The sequence below is a fragment of the Arvicanthis niloticus genome, chromosome 16 (assembly GCF_011762505.2).
Source record: "Arvicanthis niloticus isolate mArvNil1 chromosome 16, mArvNil1.pat.X, whole genome shotgun sequence".
Classification (NCBI taxonomy): Eukaryota; Metazoa; Chordata; class Mammalia; order Rodentia; family Muridae; genus Arvicanthis; species Arvicanthis niloticus.
The window spans coordinates 63,808,731-63,831,989 of record NC_047673.1 but is presented as its reverse complement, the minus strand read 5'-3'; the positions used below and the strand labels follow the sequence as shown (position 1 = coordinate 63,831,989).

Sequence of the window (23,259 nt, the reverse complement as noted above, 5' to 3'; positions counted from 1 at the left end):
TTATGTAAAATATGTTCTTCTATCCAGAATCTGAAAATTGGAGGTGACTAAAAATCTAGTGATCTGGGCCAGAACATAGCAAACTTCTCCTACAACCAGAACCAGAGGCAGTTAGTACTCTAAATGATCCTTACAGCCATGGGCTCCCCTAGCTTCCACAACCAGGACCAGGCTACCGAGGTAGCCAGTCTACATGCCTGTATGACCAAGATTAGGCTAGATACTACTATAACCCCTTAACTCATTTTCTTGAAAGAAATGGCATGTACCTTGAGTTGATTTTAAATATAATTATGCTTCCTTGTGCTCCATGGATTGTATTACACTAGGAAACTTTCTTTTTCCAAATTATGTACTTAAATTTGTTGGTAATAAAGTGCCTAGCACCAGACTCCTCAGGGTTTAATCCAGGTTGACTGACAAAACCATTTTGAACCAAGTTTTCATTCTCACCTCTTTCTGGATCACTGTTTGCTTTGACACCTGCAGAGGCACACCACAATAAATGGATTAATTATTGATTAAGAAAATAATACTGTTGGGGTCTGGGAATCACCACACAAACCACTCAAACACAAATCTCAGTCAAATGGGGATGTTTTATTGAACACTACAACCTAAGACAGATAGACCAGAGCCACATTCCATGCTCAGTAGCTGAACCATGACATTGAATAAAGATCCTACAGGGCTTTTTAATCACTGTATCTACAAACATCTTTGCCAAGTTATTCCACCAATTTGGATTTAGGGACATGGGTCTTCCTTAACAGCATGTCTTTGCTATACACTTATCCTGTTCCCATTGGTTGGGGTATTCAACAGTGGCAGTGGTTTGCCTTGTCTAACATTCATGTCTGAACTTGTCAACCAGAATGTCAGCTATATGTCTCTTTCTGCCAAGTAGGATGTCAGTTTCCAGGGAGGTCTTGGGAACTTAAACTTTACTTGACCCCTACTAAAAATAGAAGGCTTTTTAAAATAGTTTCTTATATTGGTGCAGGTGTCCCTCATGTTGGGTTCCATCCCTAAAACAGCTAACAAAAGCAAATACTACAAAAGTTTATACACAGGTGTAGAAAGTGCTGCTATGTGGTTGGTTTAGGTCCAAGCTTATTGTAGGTAGCTATACACAGCATTTCTACTGAGTTCTGTGATGTTTGGTTTCAAAAAGTACAGAATATGTCATCAACTTTGGCATGAGAAAGTTTCCTAATAGCAGCAGAAACAACATATGAGAAAGTTTCTTTATAATAATAGCAACAGCACAAAATGGCAGACTAGCTGGGTAACAGTTACCTAGGCCTCCACATTTCATCTAGGTCTTAATACTTTACCTAGTTATTAATGAATATTATATAATTTCTTATCATTGAAGCATTTCAGAATATCATCACTTCTTTCCTACACAGAGGTATAATTCAGTCATACTTTTAACCAGGAAAAGGTGTATTCCTTTAGTGGACCTCTACAAATCCTCGATTGTTCTCCATGTTCATTTGCTATTTCAAGTCCCTAAGAAGAAACAGTTCTTACATTCACCTTTATAGGATCACCAGAAAAATGAAGCATAGGACCCAAAGCTAACCACGAGGGAGGGGTCCAACTTCTATGAATTCTTAATCCCCATAACACTGATTCCTTAGCATTGATGTTCTACTTTCTTCTCTACTGTGATAGAACATTCTGATTAAGGGCACCTTGGAAAGGAAAAGGTCTTTTGGCTTAGACTTTCAGGTTATAGTCTATTACTGAGAAAAGCGAGGCCAAGAATCAAACGCAAGTACTCCAAAAAGAAACCACAAGAAAATGCTGATCACTGGCTTGTTCTCTTGCTTGTTCTTTTTCTTGCTCTCTTGATCATGGTTAATTAAACCATTTTTATATAACCCAGAACCACATGCCTTATGAATGAAGCTACCTACTAAGTTGGGCCCTGACACATCAATTAATAATTATGATTTGGAATATTTAAGATTAGAGATAGATAGATAGATAGATAGATAGATAGATAGATAGATAGATAATAGATAGATGATAGATAGATATTGATAAATTATAGAATGATAGATAGATGGATAGATAGATAGATGATAGATAGATGATAGATAGATAGATAGATAGATAGATGATAGATAGATAGATAGATAGATAGATAGATAGATAGATAGATAGATAGATAGATTGCTCATTTGTTCCTGGGAGTTGTATAGGTGTTCAGTGTTGCAACAGCTCTAATAAAAAAATCACCATTGTTGTTCATAATAATTTCTTCAAGTTCTTATTACAAGCTGTGCCTCGTGAGTACCTTTTCCTTTAAATGAACAAATGTACTGAAAGAGTGGGACTTTGGCTCTTTAATAAATGGCTGCTGGGCACTCCTTTACTCTCCTTGCCCATTTGCCCAAAAAGACTGTCCTGTCAGCCAAACGCATATTGAGACTCATCTTATCCAAACACTGGTTGAATATGCTGCTAGAGATGTTTTGAGAAGATTATACAGTTTCAGCTCATGGCTTGTTAGCTTCTGAGAGCACAGCCTCAGTGAGGCTTTTACAGACACTGGGTATCAGAGTTTGTTGTCAAAAATCTTGGGGAACACTGACCCTGAAGCCATTTCACACAGGTCAAAGAGCAGTACTTTCTTCTTGATGCCTTTGCAAAAGAATGCCTGTGATACTGGTACAGACAGAAACCCTAACTTGGGTATAAAGTATACTTTAACTGATGCAGACACTCTTCGATGGCTATATAATGAGGTTGTTCAGGTTTACCAAGGGAGCAGGAAGAACTTCTACTCTGGTGGCTTTTACAGAAGCACAATGACCCAATGGCAGGTTTCTCTCTAGCTTCTCTTTTTGTCTATTTTTAGTGGTGAGGGCAGATCTGGTTATCTGAGCAGCAGAACAACAGGAAGACAGTAGTGGCAGATGCAGTGATATAGCAGCAGCATCTATGCTGTCACCAGGCTAAACTGCAGAGATGGCCAGGCTACTGGACACCTGAAGAGACAGCCGGACACTTTGGGAGAGTTGCCAGGACAGAAAGAGAAGAGTAGGCGTAAAGGTGACAGTGAGCAAAGGAGTAGGCTGGGAAGAACCAGAAAAGAGAAACCACAAGTCTAGGTCATTAGGATAGTTCCTGATAGTGGTCAAGCATTTAGAGCAGTGGTTCTCAATGTTCCTAATATTGTGACCCTTTAATATAGTTTTCTTATGATGTGGTGACCCCCAACCATAAAATTATTTTTGTTTTTGCTTCATAACTGTAATTTTACTACTCTTATGAATCTTAATGTAAATAGCTGATATGCAGAATATCTAATACACAATAATCCCTGTAAAAATATTATTCAACCCGCAAAAGCATCACTGTCCCAGGTTGAGAACCATTGCTTTAGAGTCAAAGGGGTCAGACACCTCAGACTTGGGAATTTCAACATCGGGCCTATCACAGACTGAGGCATCTCAACACCTAAGATTGCCCAGAGGCTATAATGCTAGGCTGCCTTCCCAAACCCTGAAGAGTTGTAACACTTGAAAAGCTAAGGGTGCTAATGCCCTAGGTCTACACCAGAGTTCTAACTTACTTAAGACCTGCTGCAGGAGAACCACAAGACCAGAAAATAACACTTGCTACTGTTCCTCCTACCTGCTACATGCTTCTTACTATCAAAGGCAGAGACATCCAGAAGCTGCCCAAGACTAGCACTTGGAAAGCAACTTACCATCCATCATTTTCATCTAGATGAATCAGCTGACCCTGGAGATACACTGGTTACCTAGCTATGGCATTATCCTGTTTTGTAGACCAGCTGGCAGGCTCACACACCATTATCTACTGCTGTTTGTTCTATGTTTCAGGATTACAACAGTCCTTAATCCTTGAACTCTCCTTCCCAGAAAAATGCAGCAAGACAAGCATTATTTCAACCCATAATCTCAGTCGAAGTTCAGAGCTTTCCCACTGTTTCCAAGGCCCCAGGGTATCATGAAAAATGTAGAGACATTGAGAAAGCACTAACTTCACCATCGAAGGAGGACAGCTTAATTTTATAATCAGGAGGGAGGAGGCTAATGCCAAATGCCTTTCTATTTATTTGAGGTTGGAGCTTAGAGTTGTGTGCTTGTAACATTACGTAAGTCAGGTCTAGGGAACTGCCAAGGGATGGATGCATAGATGCTACAGGAATGACTTAACCCAGAAGCTGTTTGATCTCAGATTTTCCTTGAAACCCATTCACATGTAGCTGGGAACTGACACAGCCAAGATCTCCTGATGCTGTCTCCATCCTGAGCAGGAAAGAAGTGGCAGGGTGAATTGGCTTTTTTTTTTTTTTTTTTTTTTTTTTCCTAGGTTTTCACCTTCATTCGAAGGAGATTCCTAGGAACCCTTTTGTAAGCTTGTAGGGCATGACTGCTTTAAATTTGAATCTTGTACCTATAAAGATTTGCAAGAAAAAAAAATCCTGAGTGTAACTAGCTCTCTTTGACTTTTTTTGGTAATTGTTTACAGGAAGAAAACCCTTGAGTTTCAGTATCTGAGGAAATCGAAAGCTATGAACATTGTTGAAGGAGATCTCATGTTTCATCACTCCGCTCTGTATAAATACTTCATTTTCTCAGAATTTTAGATTACAAAATTCTCTGGTTCACTTTCTAAGAGATTTACTAGCTTTTACTCTTTTATCTACACACACACACAGAGAGAGAGAGAGAGAGAGAGAGAGAGAGAGAGAGAGAGAGAGAGAGAGAGAAAGCTTCGTATCCTGAAAAAGCTGGATACCACTGAAGAAATTTCTGAAGAGGTGAGTCCTGTCCCTGCTTTCTGTGGAAAGTAGATACTCTGTGAATGCAAAAACTACAAGTAAAATCCTTGCTGATCTTTTGGTTGAGCAAGAAGGAAGCCAAGCTGGTGGCTGCTACACTGAGCAGTGAATCTGCAGTAGCTGGATTCAGGTCCTTGGCTCATGAAGATGGCAGACATTCTTATTCCTCCACCAGTAAGACTGAGCCCAGAAAAGGGCCTATTTCAGATTATAAATACACTTTTTAGAGGTAAGTCGGGATAAGTGAATAAGGAGAAGAGGGCTTTAGTTTTCTTGACTAGAGAGTGCTTAGAACCTGGTGGTTGTGATAAGTGGCTGGGCAAATGCTAAGTTTGTGACAGGAAAAATTGCCACGAAGTAATATCCAGTGAAAAATGCATCTGGATATTAAGCTGCGTTATCTAGGATTGCAATAGTACACACCCAGAGGGCTAATGGACACAAGTGGTCCAAAGCGTCTCAGATTCATAGTTATTGCAAACATGGAGTTTTAATGACTTTATAAGCACATTGAATGGTCTTCATTCACTTCTGCATCAAGAGGATAAGGTGGTATTGTAGACATCCCTAATCTGTATTATCCTGAAAGTTAATTGCTTTGGATTTTTTTTTGTCTTTTTAGTTTTCTTTGTTTTTGTTTTCTGGTGATAAGATGTAGAAAAGAGATGGAGAATTAATTAGAAATAGGTGTACACTTCAAACTTTTAGACTGTTCTGAAGACCCTCTGTGCACTGGGGTTGATGTATTACCTAGGATTATTAATTATGTTGCTCAGATTTTCTAAAATTGTAAAAAAAGTTATGACCTTGTTTATTTAGAAATTAAGGTAAATACTCCTAAATTGAGCATAAAAACTTGTTTTTTAAGTCATTACTAGACAATTCTATTATTAAAACTATTATTTATTTCTAGGAGGTAAACTATTGTGATTTTGTTGGTTTTCTGGTAAGAATTTTAATTTTTAGTTCTAATTAAGACAATGCTAATATAGAAAAATTGGATCTTATTAGTTACTATAAGATTTATTTTAAAAATTTCCACTTTTAATGCATGTCTTAATGGTAACATTTAGTTACACATGTTAAAGAAGATTTGACAAAGAATGTTAATTAACTGATTATGTTAGGCCCTGTAGTGTAGGTTGGGGACACAGTTTTCTGGCTTCTATTATGGCCATTTCTTTAATGGTATATTTATGTTCATTTTCTTGCCCTTTCTTTATAACTACTGGCTGACAACCATAGACAACTGCATCCCTGAACTTAAGTTGTTTACTGCCTCAAAGGCCCTGGTGATCTCAACTTCCTGTTTTTTCTCTCTCTGGGGAGAGTTTTAATCCTGAGACAGAGGCTTGCCCAGGCAACTTTAGTTTCCACCTTACTTGGGTTTTCCTCTGAGGAGCTCTTAGCTGTACATACCATTTTCTTATCACACTTCCACCAACTCTTCCTTGTACATTAGCTCACTTGAAGCTGCTGAGGTGCTGGTGCCAGACAACACTGCTGAGACGCGATTCTGTGAGTGTGAATTGGTCTACATTCAAACACTCATTCTCGGTTTTTATTTTACTCAAGGTGAATTGAGGGCATCTTTTTTGCATCATTGAGGATGACTATATTTTGATATTTAGGATTTGCTGGCTGAAGATAGGTTTTAATGCAAATATCCTGGGGTTCTCAGCTGTGAGAAAGAAACTGTCTCAAAAGGAAAAGGGAAAGTCTCACCCAAGGGAAGGAATACTAGAACAAGGGTCAGGGAAGCACAGGGTTAGTTCTGAGCTCAAGAAACCTTCCCTGGGACCATGTCGATGGTTATTCTGACCAGTGGGGGATGGGGCTTACCAGTTCTAGGCTATCAAGCATGGATCTCTTTTGGTATCTGGTGTGATTCAAACCTACAGATTCTACATCTGAGTCTCGGCAGCAATGATGTGTTTATAAAAAGAGAGAGAGAGAGGAAGGGGGGAGGGCGGGAGGGAGGGAGGGAAGGAGAGAGAGAGAGAGAGAGAGAGAGAGAGAGAGAGAGAGAGAGAATATGTTCTGTGGGTGTGTGGAGAAATATGGGGGAAGTGAATATGAATGCTCATGCTGAGGCATTCCTTTCCCCCTGAGGGACCAGCCACACATGGTATAGTATAGAATAAAGTTTATTCAGGGCATGGGGAGGGGAGGCAGGAGGGTAGTAGTGGCAGAGTGAAGCAGAGAGAGAGAGAGAGAGAGAGAGAGAGAGAGAGAGAGAGAGAGGAGTAGAAGCTGGCCATTAGCACATGGAGAGAGGGGAAAGTGGTGAGGGGACAGAGGGATCAAGAGAGAAAGAGCAAAAGATCAAGAAAGAGAGAGAGAGGAGGGGACAAGCAGCCCCTTTTATAGTGGACCAGGCCTACTTGGCTGTTGCCAGGTTACTGTCGAGGTGGAGTTAAGACAGAATGCTAACACAAAGTGTATCAAATACATTAAGATCTCCTATCATTTCACATCAATTAATATTTTGGAAATAAGCTTATTGTCAAAAATCAAAAAATAAATACCACCTTCATATTTTTGAAACTCTTTTGTTTTGTAGTATCTTAGGCCATTGTAATACAAAATCATCCCACTATTTTGCTGAAAGCAGATTGCTCTGAAGAATATGGTCTTTCATATAATCTGGTCTTCTTTAGTGTTCTTCACTGTCAATGTTCTGTTTCTCTTTGTAGACTTGCCTTTAATCCTCTGAACCTTGTCTACCTGACAATGCTATTGAAAAATGTTAGTAGTCCAAGAATGTTTAGCATTCTGATTAGAATACCACACACACACACACACACACACACACACACACACGCAGAATGAGAGAAAGACAGACACAGAGATAGACAAACAAAATCACCCATAACTAAAATGACATAAATTTAAGCAAATAATAGAATCAATCCATCTTTGAGAATTATCAGGGATGGACAGAAACTCCAAATCATATATAGAAGATATACTTTGGTCTGTTGGGGAAATTTGGGGAGTTTCCAGAAGGCAAAATCTCAGTTGATTCTTAGAGGTTATCATAGATGGCAGGCAAAGAAGGTAATGCAAGAATAGTGATGAAAAGAACAACATCTACTTCACAGAGCATGGCAAGGCCAAGGGTGCTGTGTATTCCATAGTGTAATATATCACGAATATAAAAGAACCATATGTGAAAGAGGCAGATTATCCAAGGATTTCCAAATTATTTTAAGGAGTACAGATTTTTTTAGAAGAAACTGGTCAGCTATTAACTTATTTTAGCAGTGTTTAAACACAGCCTGTGCAGAGAAAACTGTCACTATGAACAAAGAAAACCAACTAAAAAAAGTCAAGCCTAAAAAGAGAGAAAGCAAGTAGCTATTGAGATATTCCCCCCAGTGAATGCTGTCATCCGACACTAGAAAGTACTATGGACACAGAAAGCAAGGTCTAACACCTGGTGAGACAGGATGCTAATGGAAACTGCTTAACAAAGAGCTAAGTAGACTATAGTCAGTGCGATGGCAAGGTTCATCCTGTTGTAGCCAGTACCCACTCCTGTACATTGAGAGAACATGCAGACCATTTATAGATAAGCCACTTGTGCATGGGCAAGTCGGGAACTCACAGAGGGACACCTAGGGGCAGGTTCTAATACCAATAGACAGTCAACTAACCTGGATCCCTGGGAGCTCGGAGAGACTGAGTATCCAACCAAAGAACATAAGTGGGCTGGCCCAAGGCCCCTGACATATATGTCGCAGAGAGGTACCACTTCTGGCCTTAGTGGGAGAGGATGTTCCTAATCCTGCAGAAACTTGATGCACCAGGATGGGGGGATACTGATACAGGGGTGGGGGGAGTGTCCTCTCAGAGGCAAAGGAGAGGGGGATGGAGGGAGGAACTTGGTGAGGGGGATATGGGAGGGGGCACAGCATTAGGGATGTAAATAAATAAATAAATAAACAAACAACTGTTAAAAGAGAAAAAAAATGAGGAAAGGAATCAAAGTCCAGCATTAATATATAATAGAAAAAAATGACCTGGGATTTCAGCCTTCAGAACCCATACTCTATACACTGTAACTAAGGATGATTTCCATGCCTTCCCATAACCACCTTCCCCGACCTCACTCAGCCATCATCATCAACAGGGAAGAGTTTCTTAGACTTGTTTACTAACCAGGCAGTTCTTCACTCATTGTTTCCCACAGTGGCACAGTTAGTAATCAATGCTCCCTTTTTTCACATGCACAGCTATGGACAACAATATGTCATGGGTTGTTTGCTCACCCAGACATACTCTGTATTTTAAATTGTCTCTTTCTGTATGTAATTAAGTCTACTGTTGTTCTCTTGTAGGCTTATCCATAACTTGAAAGATGGTGAATCACTACAAGAAAATTGTTCTTCTGTTCGGATTAGAATATATCAATGACTATAACTTTAGAGTCCTTAAGTCTTTACTGATCCATGACCTAAAACTGACTAAGAAAATGCAGGATGATTATGACAGAATTAAGATTGCTGACTTAATGGAAGAAAAGTTCCCAGAGGATGCTGGATTGAACAAACTGATAGAAGTATTCGAAGATATTCCAGAACTTGGCGATCGTGTTGATATACTTTGGAAAGAGATGGAGAAAGGTAATAGAGAAGCAGTCTGGATGCCCACTTTTTCTCTACCCTCCCTAACCTTGCTGGTTCCTTGCAGTGATCACAGCTAATATGCCTCTTCCCCAGTGTTTGCATCAGGACCTATAGAGTGGCACCACTTTAAATGGTGGAAACTTAGGGAACCCCTTTCCTACAAAGAACTGTAATAAGTTTGGAGGTAGATGTCTTTGGGGTGGGTGAAAACAACAAAAACAGAAGCTGCTTGGAGAAACAATAGCTTCCAGTACAGTGGAATGGGTGGAAAATTACAAAGTAAAAATTTAATACCCCATTTAAAATTCCTCTAAGAAACACCATCATTAATATGTCTTCCAGCAACAAGTGTGAGCCAATATTTAAGTAGAATCCTGAATCTGAGAGATGTGAAATTCCATTTTATAAAGTTACTGGGTTCAAAATATGTGGAAACAAATGTGAGAATACTGCCTCACATCTGTGATCTTAGCACTCAGCTGGCTTGGGCAGAGAGATCTCCAGTTTAAGGCTAGCCTGGGTTTCATGGTGAGATCCTGTCTCAAGAAAAATAAAAAAGAGCCCAAAGGTAAGCAATGGAAATTCACTGTTAAGCCTCTGTCACATGTCAGAATTGGTTACATCTTCTTCCTCTGTTTCTCTAATTTGGGGTGACCTATAGAAGATAATCTGTCAAATTATAGAAATTATATATTCTTAAAATCAACTATAGGATAAAAGGGCTGGGTGGGGCTTGGCTCGTATATATAGAAGTCCCCAAGAAGGAAGAGTGTCATAGCAGTTGCACCTGAGAAGAGCAAGGAAACCCAGAAGCAGTTTCTGTGTCTGTATTGTTGGTGGCAGGGATAGGGAATATATGAGACACAGGCAGGAAGCAAATGCATGAAATGAACTTCAGCTGTCTTGCAACAGGACAGCTTCATTTATTAATTGTATTTTCTTCATTTCATCAGTTAAAAATAAAACCAAAATAAAATCTGAATCCAGCACTCCCCCACTGACCTCCAACATGAAGATTTGGGAAGCAGAACCAGCTATGAAGACATCTTCATCAAAGGTACACTGTTAAGATCTCACTGAAAAAGCACTCGCTAAGATTGGTCTCCCCAGGACTTTTCTCTGAGTACTTAGTATAAGCCCCTCATCTGTGCCAAGGACCTAGCAAAACCAAAATGAAGGGTGAACGGGTGAACATATTCATAATTTCTGGTCACTCATTTTGCTTTAGACTGAAGGACTAATGTGTACTTTATTATAATAAAATTTTCTATAACAAATACATAAAATCATTACTTGTTTTGTGAGTGTGTGTGTGCATGTGTGTGTGTGTGATTTATATACATGTGTGTGCATGATATCCTTGATGTCAAAGAAGGATTTCAAATATTCTGCTTAATCACTTTCTGCCGTACTCCTTTGAGATAGTCTCTTCCTGAACCTGGAGCTATGCTGGTAGGCACCAAGGCTCAGAGACCATCCTGTCATGTCTTTCACAATGCTAGGGTCACATACGTAAAGCTTAGATTTTTATGTGGGTGGTGGGATCTAATCTTAGGTCCTCATGTATGTGCAGCAATTATTCTTGCCCCGTAAGTCACCTCTCCAACCCCTCACTATTCCTTTTAAGAACATGTGCAAAAGTAGCAGTTTAAGAATATGATCTTCCAAAGCCTGTAAAAGGACATTAAACTCGTACTTTCTAAATGTATATACATGTCCTGTTCCCCCACCATGGAATGTGCATAGAGTTGTGACATACATGAAATATTTCTGTTCCTGGACGAGATGATCCTATGCTCTTCTCTGGCCATTTGTTCAGAAAGTGCAGTTCCCAAGGAATCAATAGACTCAGAATCCAGTAACATGGAATTAATTATCTTTGTATTAAAATAATTGTTCTTCATACAATCTTAAAACACATGACAGGGACTGAGGATAAAACCCTATAGTGGAGTCTAGCTTGGCACACACAAGACCCCAAGTTCAACCTCTAACACACAAAAGACAAGATCAGACATTACCAGTAGGATATGTATGCATTTTTTCCTTTGAAAAAAAGGGGAAACTACAAAAAAAGAAACTGAAACATCCATAATTCCATCATATGACTATGTCAATCATTACAGTACCAAATGCTTCTTTGAAGATGTCAGTGAGAAGCTTTTACTCTTGGCAAGGTATATGTTATTAAGAAATAATTTATGATAATAATTTAACCAGGTTAATCACATAATTTGATCATTTAAAACACAGTATCTTTACATATATTTAAAAGAGAGATGATTGAGCTTCCTTTACACTAGTCAAGAAGTCTACCTAGCAGGTGAACTACAGCGTGATTGTCAGAAATGTTAACTCTGTAGTCTATTCATTGAAGATACTCCAGACTTCTTCACAATAATAAAAATCTTGAAGGAGGTTATCATCTAATCTCCCACTAACTTATTTATTCAATGTAACCATTCATTCTTTTAGTGTACATTGTGAAACCCTGACAACCATTTACAAATGTTTACTCTATTGAATTCTATCATACAACGAATCTCTATATGACCAATGTTTTGTCATTTTGATTATTACAGTTGCACTACTTGGAATGTAAAATCAATGTGCACTAATTATCTAATTATCTGTCTTCATAAGTAATCATAATAATATACTTAAAACTTATCTAAGCCTGAAGAACAGGCCATAAATAATCAGTGATTTTCAGATGACATTAACTATTTTATTTCTTTTTCCTTTTGTTTGTTTGAACGAAGACTTTTAATGATTATATTTTACAAATACACTGGAGAACCATGCATTGGATGTGAATCTGGGCAGCAAATCTGCACACACCTTTGCAACTAGACCTTCATCTTTTCTATTTCTATTCTATTTGCAAAGCCCTTCATCTTTTCTATTGTTTATTATGCCTCCTACATGAGCTTCAGAGTAAACAAAACCCCTATCTTTTCGTTGGTATGGGTTTCTTTGTCAAATTACCATTGCTGAATGCATCTATTTCTTTCTGTTTCTCAGAAGACTTACACACCTAGGGATCAGAAACAAGCAAAGAAAACAGTAATAATTAACATGACAAAGTTTTTACAAGGTCTCACTTTTATCAGTTTTTGCTTTTAAAACTAAGTTTAGGATCATTCAAGTCTTATCCTCATATAAGTTTATATAAGTATATTAAAAGGTCCTAAACATATGCATTGCCTTATGTACACGTTTCTTATATATGTCTTTATATTCATATATACAGTAGTTTCATTTAACCAAATATAAAAAAAGAAAAAGAAAATCCAGCTACTGCTGGCAAGGCACCAGTGGACAGGCTGGCCTGTTCTCAGCCCAGCAGACTCTCTGACTCAGAGCTCGGAAACCTCTCCACCCAGCTAAGTGGCTAAGTTCTGCCACGCATGCCCGAGTCCAAATTCCCGTGCCCGGCTGCGGTGCCCTGTCACTATACCTTTCTCTGGAATCCAGCTGAGTTGCCACGTGAAAGAAAACACCACACAATCTTAGTTTAGAATCAACAAGTAACACAATCGCTGGGCGCAGCAACTAGCATCCTAATTTGTATACTATTCTATGTTATAAATCTTCTGGTTGTGATCCCTGCAAATCCGCCACCTGAAATGGGGGCCTCCACTACCTACATTTTGTCCTCCATGCTCTCTCCTGTCCAAAATCAAGTATCTTTTTCTCTTGCCTCCCTTCTCCGTTTCTCTGACCTGGAAGTCCCGCCTACTCGCTTAGTGATTGGCTCCTTGAAATCTTTATTCATTAGGGGAAGGTTCTGCAGCAGACCCGAACCTAAGCACATATTTAAATGAGCCCTGCCTAGCATTTACTAGGCAAATACTATAGCAACTTAGCTCCATCCGGTCTCCACACTTTAACTCTGTGGTCCATTATCTCAGGGAACCTGTTACACAGTTATAATCAGATCACCTGAAAGGATGGTGATGGGGAGGGATTCTTGTGTCCCAACAAGCAGACAATTTGAAGTTTTTTCGTTGCGAAGCTGAGGGGAGAAAAACCCACAAATGGGAGCCAGTTTTGTTTAACGATTTGTTTCCCATCCAATAACCCCGAGTCTGAGTCTGAGGTTACCTTTTCTCAGTTTTATAAGACATGCAGAGTTAAGTATTCCGAGCCAGACCAGTGAAATTTAGTGCCCACGTTTCTAAGGAACATTCTGATTGTAAAGGGAGGGGGCTAGGTTTAGGAAGTACCTACATGCGATCTAAAAATGCTTCATGCAGTGGAGCTGGGGCAGGCTGGGGACGAAGGGGACACTAGCAGAGCAGAAGTATTTTTGAAGGGAAAAAAAGATAAAGAGGTTCTAATCTGATTTATTTTGAAAAAAAATGTTTATTAGGTTACAAAGAATTTTTAAAAACTATTTCTTTTCAGGAAAGCAAAGACACTATCTCTGTATCGCCTGACATCATGACAACACAGTTTGGGGAGGAAGAGCCTAACATTCCAGAACTTTCAGCAACCAGCACATACCCAGCTGAGTGTGAACCCCTGACACCTCAGGAGTTTCCAACAACAGCCTCCAGCCTCCAGACCCCCCTGGAGCCTCCAAAAATATCATCCACCATATTGGCAACATCTCAGGCTTCTTCAGCACCATGTCCCACCCATGACAAGGCTTCTCATGTGTCTCCAGTGACAGTCTCCAGCAGCATCCAGACCATCCAGCCCTTTCAGAAAACCTCAACACTTTCTTGTAGTCACCAGGCTACTCTGGAGTCTCCCAAAGCAGATCCCAGCGGTGTCCAGACCTTTCGCATGACCCCAGCAACAATGACCAGTGGTCATAATTGTCCTCAGGTGCCTGCAGCAGCAGTGGCCAGCAGATTTAATAAACCTCAGGTGACCCCAGCAACATTGCCAAGCAGTGTCCAGGCCCCGTGGATGCCTCAAGCTACAGTGGCCAGCAGTGTCCAGACCTTGCGAATGACCACAGCAAAAATGACCGGTGGTTGTAATGCTCCTCAGGTGCCTGCAGCAACAGGATCTAACAGTCACAGTACCCCTCAGATTACCCAAGCAACAGTGCCCAGCAGTGCTCATTCCCTTTCGATACCTCGAGCAGCATTGCCCAGCAGCGTCCAGACCTTGCGAATGACCACAGCAAAAAGGACCAGTGGTTGTAATAGTCCTCAGGTATCTGGATCAAGGGTACCTGTCAATTACAGTACCCCTCAGATGACCCAAGCAACAGTGCCCAGCAGTTCCCAGAATTTTCAAATGACCATACCAGCAGTGACCAGTGATTGTAAAAGTCCTCAGGTATCTGGATCAAGAGTACCTGTCAGTTGCAATAACCCTCATGTGACTCCAGCCAGGGTGACCAGCAGTGTCCAGACCTTGCGAATGACCACAGCAAAAATGACCAGTGGTTGTAATAGTCCTCAGGTATCTGGATCAAGGGTACCTGTCAGTTACAGTACCCCTCAGATGACCCAAGCAACAGTGCCCAGCAGTTCCCAGAACTTTCAAATGACCATACCAGCAGTGACCAGTGATTGTAAAAGTCCTCAGGTATCTGGATCAAGAGTACCTGTAAATTGCAATAACCCTCATGTGACTCCAGCCAGAGTGACCAGCAGTGTCCAGACCTTGCGAATGACCACAGCAAAAATGACCAGTGGTTGTAATAGTCCTCAGGTATCTGGATCAAGAGTACCTGTCAGTTATAGTACCCCTCAGATGACCCCAGCAACAGTGCCCAGCAGTTCCCAGAACTTTCAAATGACCATAGCAGCAATGACCAGTGGTTGCAAAAGTCCTCAGGTATCTGGATCAAGAGAACCTGCCAGTTACAATAACCCTCCTGTGACTCCAGCCACAGTGCCCAGCAGTGCCCAAACCTTTGGAATGACCTCAGCAGCAATGACCAGTGGTTGTAATAGTCCTCAGATATCTATCAAGATATCAAGAGTACCTGTCAGTTATAGTACCCCTCAGATTACCCAAGCAACAGTGCCCAGCAGTTCCCAGAACTTTCAAATGACCATAGCAGCAACGACCAGTGATTGTAAAAGTCCTCAGGTATCTGGATCAAGAGTGCCTGTCAGTTACAATAACCCTCAGATGACCCCAGCAACAGTGCCCAGCAGCTCCCAGAACTTTCAAATGACCATAGCAGCAATGACCAGTGGTTACAAAAGTCCTCAGGTATCTGGATCAAGAGTACCTGTCAGTTACAATAACCCTCCTGTGACTCCAGCCACAGTGCCCAGCAGTGCCCAAACCTTTGGAATGACCTCAGCAGCAATGACCAGTGGTTGTAATAATCCTCAGGTGTCTGCAGCAACAGTATCCAGCAGTTACAGTAATGCCCCTCAGGTGTCTTCTGCAACAATGCCCAGGAGTTTTTCTGCTATGCCAGTGTCTCCAGAAATACCACTCAAGGTAATGACTAGCTATTCTCTTGATAAAATGAGGACAAAATTAATATAATCTTGGAAGACTTCCCATTAACCCTCTATGATGTATGGTGTCTTCTTGAAATAAGTCACTTGTATATTTTAAATATATGATTTGAGGTCCTTCCCTAAATTCATTTTATACTCCTCTTATTCTCTGCTGCATTAAGAAAACCTACAATTCACTGAATACCTGGCCACCTTTGTTCTTTAAGGGACACAATCAAACACGTGGTTTTATTTTTTTGTTATTTTGGCTTTCATCTTTATTTTTTTTAACATAAGTGTGGTATTTCAGTGGAAAATGTGATATAGAAATATACAGTGTATTCTCAATGATTTCCTTTTTATTTTTTAATTATACCAATATCATCTTAGAAAACTTAGGAAAGTAGGTAATATACAAACATAAATTTAAATAATCTAGAATCTCTTTATACAATGCCACATTTCACTATCCAGTTTTCTCTTTTTTACGTATATGCAGAATATCCTTTACTTACCAGAGTTGTGTCACAATTCACCTAATTTCCTGTAGTGTACAATTTATTTAAGTGGGGCTGGGAGATGGTTCAGTAAGTGAAAACACTTGCCACAAAAGTCTTACAACCTGAATTGGGGTCACCAGAACCTATGAAGAACCTGGACACAGGAACATCCTATGTATAATCCCAGTGTGCCCCAAAGCAGAGACTGAAGGCACTGACAAGAGGATCTGCAAAATCTCACAGCTTGTTAGACAGAGACCCTATCTCAGACAAAGTTTAATGTTGTCCTGTGATCACCAACAGACAGACAGGTAGACAGACAGATACACACACACACACACACACACACACACACACACACACAAAGAGAGAGAGAGAAAGAGAGAGAGAGAGAGAGAGAGAGAGAGAGAGAGAGAGAGAGAGAGAGAGAGAGAGAGAGAGAGAGAGAGAGAGAAAGAGAGAAAGAGAAAGAGAGAGAGAGAGAGAGAACATACAGAGAGAAACACAAAGACAGGCAGACAGACAGACAATGTCTTAAATTTCCATTCAATTAACCAATATAAATTTAAATTATTTTATTATCTGAAACATTGCCAATAGTTCATACATTGTAAAAATAATCCTGTGTGGTTTGGCTTTAGGCTCTTTCCAGTATTTTCTATTCCTGCAAGCACCAAGAACCTCTTTCCTTTCTAAAGAAGTATATAACATCTGCTCCTGAAGTCCTATGCACTTTTTGGCAGATGCTCTTAGCACTATTCTGAGGTACTGCTTAAGTCACATTGGGAATGTGCCACTTCCTAAGGTTAGAAAACATTGGACCACATTGACAAAAAGTCACAGTTAAGCCCTGCCACTAACGGGTTTCCATATCAGGTCACAGCAAGTCTGTTGGTTTATAGCTACCTCCCTACATTGGTCTCTAGGTTTCCTGCGATTGCCACCATTCTTCTCCATTTCAGAGTGTTCTCCTGAATTAATAAATGATGCAGACTAGCTAGATGTGGTGGCATACACCTATAATTCCAAAAATGGCCGGTGGACCTCTGTGAGTTCAAGGCCAGACAGCCTGATCTATATAGCAAGTTCAGAGCCAGCCAGGAATACATACTGAGACCTTGTCTCAAAGGAATAAAGAAAGCTGGGGAAAGGAAGGAAGGAAGGAAGGAAGGAAGGAAGGAAGGAAGGAAGGAAGGAAGAAAGGAGAGAGGAAGGAAGGGATGGCGGGAGGAAGGGCAGAGATAGGGCTATGTGGTCTGTGGGATACTGTGGGAACAGACAGAGGGCCAAATAACCCTTTCTATTCCAAATCCAGGATTCTTATCCAGGGCTGATATTTCGCAAGTGGAGGAATTTCTAATCTGAATTATTCAAATCAGCAGAGCCTTTTTGTTGCTTCCAGTGGCTGCCTATCCAAGTGTTTTACAACACAGTGCTGATTTTGTTTGTGTAGGAAAAGACTTATAATCTAAGTTTTAAAAATGTGCTGTTATGCTCATTAGACTTGGGGTGAAGCTTACAGGAAGACAATTTGTCTAGCATTCACATTCACAAGGCCTTGAGTGTATGGCCAAAGACCACCAAAGTATTAATGCAACCTATTTACCGACTGTGAGTGATTACGACATGCTGGCATTACTGCCCAGATCACCATTCGTTTCCCATCATCTATGTCAGCATATTGAGTATTGCTTAGATTTCTCCACTCTGCTTGATAGTGCTGTTCCTTAGTGTTTATATTAACTGTGCCTGGTTTTCCTGTGTGCATTCTATGCAGAAACCAAGACTGAAGAATGTACCTAAACAACCTTCTGAAGAAGATGGTCACCAGCAAGGTTCCAAACAAGTGATGGTGTTAAAAGCAACAGACCCGTTCACATATGACATGACAGAAAACAAAAGGATGTTCCATGCCACTGTGGCTACTGAGACTGAATTCTTCAGAGTGAAGGTGTTTGACATAGCCCTCAGAAACAAGTTCACCCCCAGGAAAGTCATTGTCATCTCGCATTATAAAAGCTGCAACGGGTTTCTAGAGATAGACGAAGAGTCCTCCGTAACAGAGGTGGACGGCAACAATGTGATGAATATCCCATCTTCCCTGATAAAAAGCGCCAACGCAACACCTAAAATTAATACTCTTTGTAAACAAGAGTATTTGTACACAAGCGGAAAAACATTTGTGAATGGAATATTCACCGTATATATGGTAAACTGTTAAATTATTTTTGTAAAATTTCGTTTGCAACCTCAGATTTCAAGTCTTAGTTTGGCAGCTGGAATATAATCGTTTTTCTGCACACAGGAAAACAAGGCCTCCCTGATCAGGGAGCAGAAAATGGAGTTTCCTATTTTAAGGTGTGGGATACTTGCTTCTCATTGTTTTCAAGGTATCCCCATAAAAATATTTTAGAAAGAGACTCTACATAAAACCTGGCAAACCCTGGTATTTTGCTGTGATGATCCATTTGTAGTATCTCTACCCTTATCAGTAGCAATTTAATTATCAATACTGGTAGAAGTCTTTGCACACATTTTTTTTCCTTGAACCTTTATCTAGAGCACTGTTTCTCGGTCAACATAAACCATCCTTACGAGAGATGTCACATGTACTTTACAAATAGAGCACAGGTAGTTAATAGCCTTGTGATCTCTGCGCTATCTGCAGGGCCAGGCTCCCTCAGACTTTTATGTTTCTTTCAGTCAGTCTCCGTAAGCCCTATCTTGACCATTGTTTTCAGCCAATAGCCTCATCTTTATGAAGAAGGTTATATATGCTGGTGAAGAGTTTCAATGTAAACATGTCGTAAGCTTTTCTTTTACACACAGGATTGAGTTAATTATCATCAAGAAATTTTTTTCCAAAATTGTACTGTAGTTAAATATGCCTAAAATAAATTTCCTGGTGTCTGACTCTAGAAGTTTAAAACAACACCAGCTTCTGAGTAGCTTCTGCTAAACCAGATTCTCTTTCTACCTCCTACAGATTGACACTCTGCTAGCTCTGATGCTTCTGGAGATCCTCAACATATTTGTCTCTCTGGATCTATGTTACATGAATTTGCATATTTGCTAGTTCCATGTATTTATCTGCAAATTTTATTTTTCTTTACAGCTAAATAGTATTTTAGTATATATATATATGCATCATATTTTCATTATCTATTCATCAGCTGAAGGACGTTTAGATTGTCATCATCTCCTAACTATTATAAATAAATCAGTAACAAATATGGCGGAACAAGTGCTTATGGACAAGAGTGTCAATTCTTTTGAGCATATGCCGAGCAATGGTGATATGGAAAATACATTTCATCTTTCAGGGCATTCTCTACACTGATTTCTAGAGCGCCTGTACCAATTTGCAATGTCACCAACAGTGAACTGGGGTTCACAGTCGCATCAGCATTTGCTGGCCAATGATTTCATGATCTTAGCTATTCAAATTACGTTTAGATTTATCAAGTGACTGTTGAGCAATTAAGCTTTATTTGAAATCTTAAGCAACTATAACAGACTAGAGAAATACAGGTTTTGTTTTTTTTTAATCTTACGTTAAGATAGAGGATAAAAGAAATGTTGAGTGGACTGAGGAATTCTTAGACTTGAGGTGTATCTTTCAGTACCATTTCCCCTACTAAAATCATGCTCAGAAGACCCAGCCATTATTTAAAGTATGGTGTTGTACATACTCACCGGTGGAGTCTTAATTTTATCCATGGTGTTTGTGTGTAGTATGTTTAAATGACTATGCAAGTACATCTTAACAAAGCAAACCAAATACAAGAGAGGAAAGGAGAATTGGGTGGTGCAGATTTTATGTTTGAAGTACTTGGAATAGAGTAAATACATGTAAGCATAGAGAAAGCACTGACTGTTTAATGGAGACTCAAATAGTCTCAGACTTACAATGAGCTACAAGTCACCCTTCTTAGTTCTAGTGGCATTACCTAAGACACCTACAATGGCAATCAGCTTTACTCTGATCTTTCTCTACTTGGGCTCCTTAAAAACTCTCATCTCTACCTATGTGGTAGAAGGAAATGCTTTCTAGAATAAAACATTAGCTAAAGACCTTAAATAAGAGAATCTTGAGAGATATTTCCTAAGACAGGGTATATGAACCAAAATGTCTAAAGATGTCTTGTTCCTATGATTCTAAACATAGGACTGCATTTGCCATATCAGAGACAATCTTACACTATTTATGTCTCATAGATGTCTCAACCCCTGACACATTTCTCAGAAGATGAATGTTATTTTTTTTTTTTCAGAAAACAGTGAAGAGTGAATCCATTAACTACGGAATAGAAGACAAAACAGGGAGGATGGAAGTGGTGGTCTCCGGACAATTTGCCAATATGCACTGTAAGCCTGGGGATAAGCTCAGTCTCTTCTGCTTTGAGCTGAGCTACAGTTTGGATACGTGGCAGCTGAGATCTGTGAGGCACAGTTTTATGCAGGTGTGTGCTCTAAGGCATCATAGTACTTCCTGACAATCACTTTTAATACTCTGGTAAGACCTGGCTGTAACAGAAAGGAAATTAAGTTTTAAGCATTAATGTATGTGAACATTTTCTTACCATAGTTTTAAAAATAGGGCTGTTTTTCTTTGTTTTGTTTCATTTTACTTTTTTTTAAATTTTTCCATAGAATATATTCTTATCACAGTTTCTCCACCTGTATGTCCTCCCAGATCCTCCCACCTCTCTATCTATCCAACTCTACCCTTCTTTTATCTCTCTATCTTTAGGAAACAAACAAGCAAAACAAAATAAACAGAATAAAACTAAAAAGCATGTGTGTGCATGTGTGTCTCTGTGTGTATGTGCATGTACACACATGCACATACACACAGCATAGAAATAAGAGATCAGAAACCATAATGTACAAACAAAACAACAGTGGGGTTTAAAAAAAAAAAGTCCAAAGCAATATGTAACAATAATAACAACAAAAATATCCAAAATGATCCTTGAATTCATTTTGATTTGGCCATCTACTTTTAAGTGTGGTTTGTATGTCCAGTGAGACCCCATTTGGAGAAAACTAATTTCTCCTTTGCAAGAAGTTGTCTACTGGAAGTAGCCTCTTGGTTAGGGGTGAGTACTTATATCCACTTCTCCTTCACAGTGTTGGACTTGTGCAGGCCCTGTGTAGTCTTCCTCAGTCTCTGTTGTGAGTTTGTTTGTGTGTTCTTCCTGCTGTGTTTCAAAAGTCTTGTTTTCTTGGTGTCTCCCATACTTCTGCTCTCACTTTTTCTGCCTCCTTGTCCAAATACTTCCCTGAGCTCTGAGAGAAAGGCTTGGAAGAAGATATCCCATTTAGAACTGAATGTTCCAAGGTTTCTAACAATCTGCATACTGTCTGAATTTGGGTCTCTGTGTTAGTTTCCACCTACTGAAGGAGGGAGCTTTTCTACTGATGGCTGAGTGAAACACCTATCTATAGGTATAGCAGAATATCATGAGGAGTCATTCTGTTGTTACATTTCTTAGCAGAACAATAGTATTTGGTTTTCTCCAGGTCTCTGGCTTATTCAGTAAATGGAGTAAATCATGATAAAAAAGAAAATAATCAGAAAGACTTTTAAACTATTATTCCTTAAGTTAAATAATAGAATTGATGTATTTCTCAAAACAGAGAAATTATGTTATAGGAATTTGGGTCTGTTGTGATTAAAACTCCAGCTCTGATATTTTTAAATTGACTGAAGACCCTGAAGCTCAAAGGTTTCTATGAAATAATGTCTATCACAGAAGACCATGATCAGAACTCACAACATACATTATATGCTTAACAGGATACTTTAAGAAATCAGAGCGCAAGTTACGAAGATCCATGTACTTGTCACACACTGAGATTCACTATACACTACCAAAGATCAATACTAATGCATAATTAAAATATAGGATCTGACATATTCAGTCACATAGAAATGCTTCCAGATCTCTGTTATTCTCAGTAGCATAAGTCAAAGATTCTGAATTCTCAACCCCATTCCCCAGCAGCTGCATCAGGCATGCCTCTGTACTGTCTTTTTCTGTGCAATGAAATCTTCTCAACTCCTGTCTTTGGAATTGTAATTTCTCCCTCCCTACTCCTGCTCTTCTATCTGTGCCCAGGCCTAGTAGGTAGAAGTGTCTCATTTTATGCTCTCAAGAAGTGGGAGTGAAGCTAATTCCAAAGACAGATTCACTAAAGGAGTTAGTGAAGGATAAGAAAGAGAGGTGACACAGAAAGACAATATGGGTAAAGAAGAGTGTGGCAAGCTACATTTCAACTGACCTGACTGCATCCTTTTTTCTTCAAGGTCATCCAGGCTAGGAGGAGAGACCATGAACCTCCTAATCTTGACACAATTATCGAAACAGCTCAAACCCCCCACTCATGGATCCCTGAACAGCAATGGTAACGATGTCGTGCTGATAAGCTGCAAGTGTAAAAGTAACAAATGTGCATATGACATATAGTGAAATAAAATACATATAAAATCCAGCTCCTGATCCTAGGAAATAGTATTCTTTTGATTTGTTCCTTGTGCATTTTAGATTCTTTGTATCCCATATTTCTATCTGTATGTTTCAAAATATAAAAGAAAGAATAATAAACATTTTATCTAAATGGCTGCTTTCTCAGGAGTCTATTTTATTCATTTATAAGTTATTATAAAATAAATTGTCTGTACTTTACAGATCAAAGTGAAACATCAAGAAATATGCCAGATTGTTCTGTGGGTGTGACAGTGAAGGATAAAACCCTTTTCTTGAAGTACCAGGCTGTGTTCCAATCAAAGAAATCAAGTTAAAAAGAAGCTAGGGTCTGGAGTCCAGTAGGAATTGCAGTTATCAAAGACTTGTGTTCAAGGGAGGATT

At 39.5% G+C, this 23,259-nt stretch overlaps 1 protein-coding gene across 3 annotated transcripts; it reads left to right on the top strand.

The window, feature by feature from the left end:
- Positions 1 to 4,534: 4,534 nt before the first annotated feature.
- On the top strand, positions 4,535 to 22,998 carry LOC117721604 (uncharacterized). Of its 3 annotated transcripts, none has more exons than XM_034520399.2 (7): positions 4,535 to 4,807; positions 9,172 to 9,456; positions 10,413 to 10,516; positions 13,870 to 15,882; positions 18,162 to 18,593; positions 20,659 to 20,847; positions 22,698 to 22,998. In XM_034520399.2, the coding sequence occupies exons 2-7, from the start codon at positions 9,192 to 9,194 to the stop codon at positions 22,797 to 22,799; spliced, it is 3,105 nt and encodes a 1,034-aa protein (XP_034376290.1). In that variant the 5' UTR covers positions 4,535 to 4,807; positions 9,172 to 9,191; the 3' UTR covers positions 22,800 to 22,998. The 3 variants fall into 3 exon arrangements, with proteins under 3 accessions (XP_034376290.1, XP_076770647.1, XP_076770646.1); XM_076914532.1 differs by lacking the exon at positions 4,535 to 4,807 and adding an exon at positions 4,827 to 5,057; XM_076914531.1 differs by lacking the exon at positions 4,535 to 4,807 and adding an exon at positions 5,888 to 6,346.
- Positions 22,999 to 23,259: the final 261 nt, after the last annotated feature.

Excerpts from the sequence above, each read along its gene's own strand:
- LOC117721604 (XM_034520399.2), top strand. The coding sequence starts at position 9,192 with ATGGTGAATCACTACAAGAAAATTGTTCTTCTGTTCGGATTAGAATAT. Across the intron at positions 10,517-13,869 it reads TGAAGACATCTTCATCAAAG|GAAAGCAAAGACACTATCTC; the intron begins GTACACTGTTAA and ends ATTTCTTTTCAG. Across the intron at positions 15,883-18,161 it reads CTCCAGAAATACCACTCAAG|AAACCAAGACTGAAGAATGT; the intron begins GTAATGACTAGC and ends CATTCTATGCAG.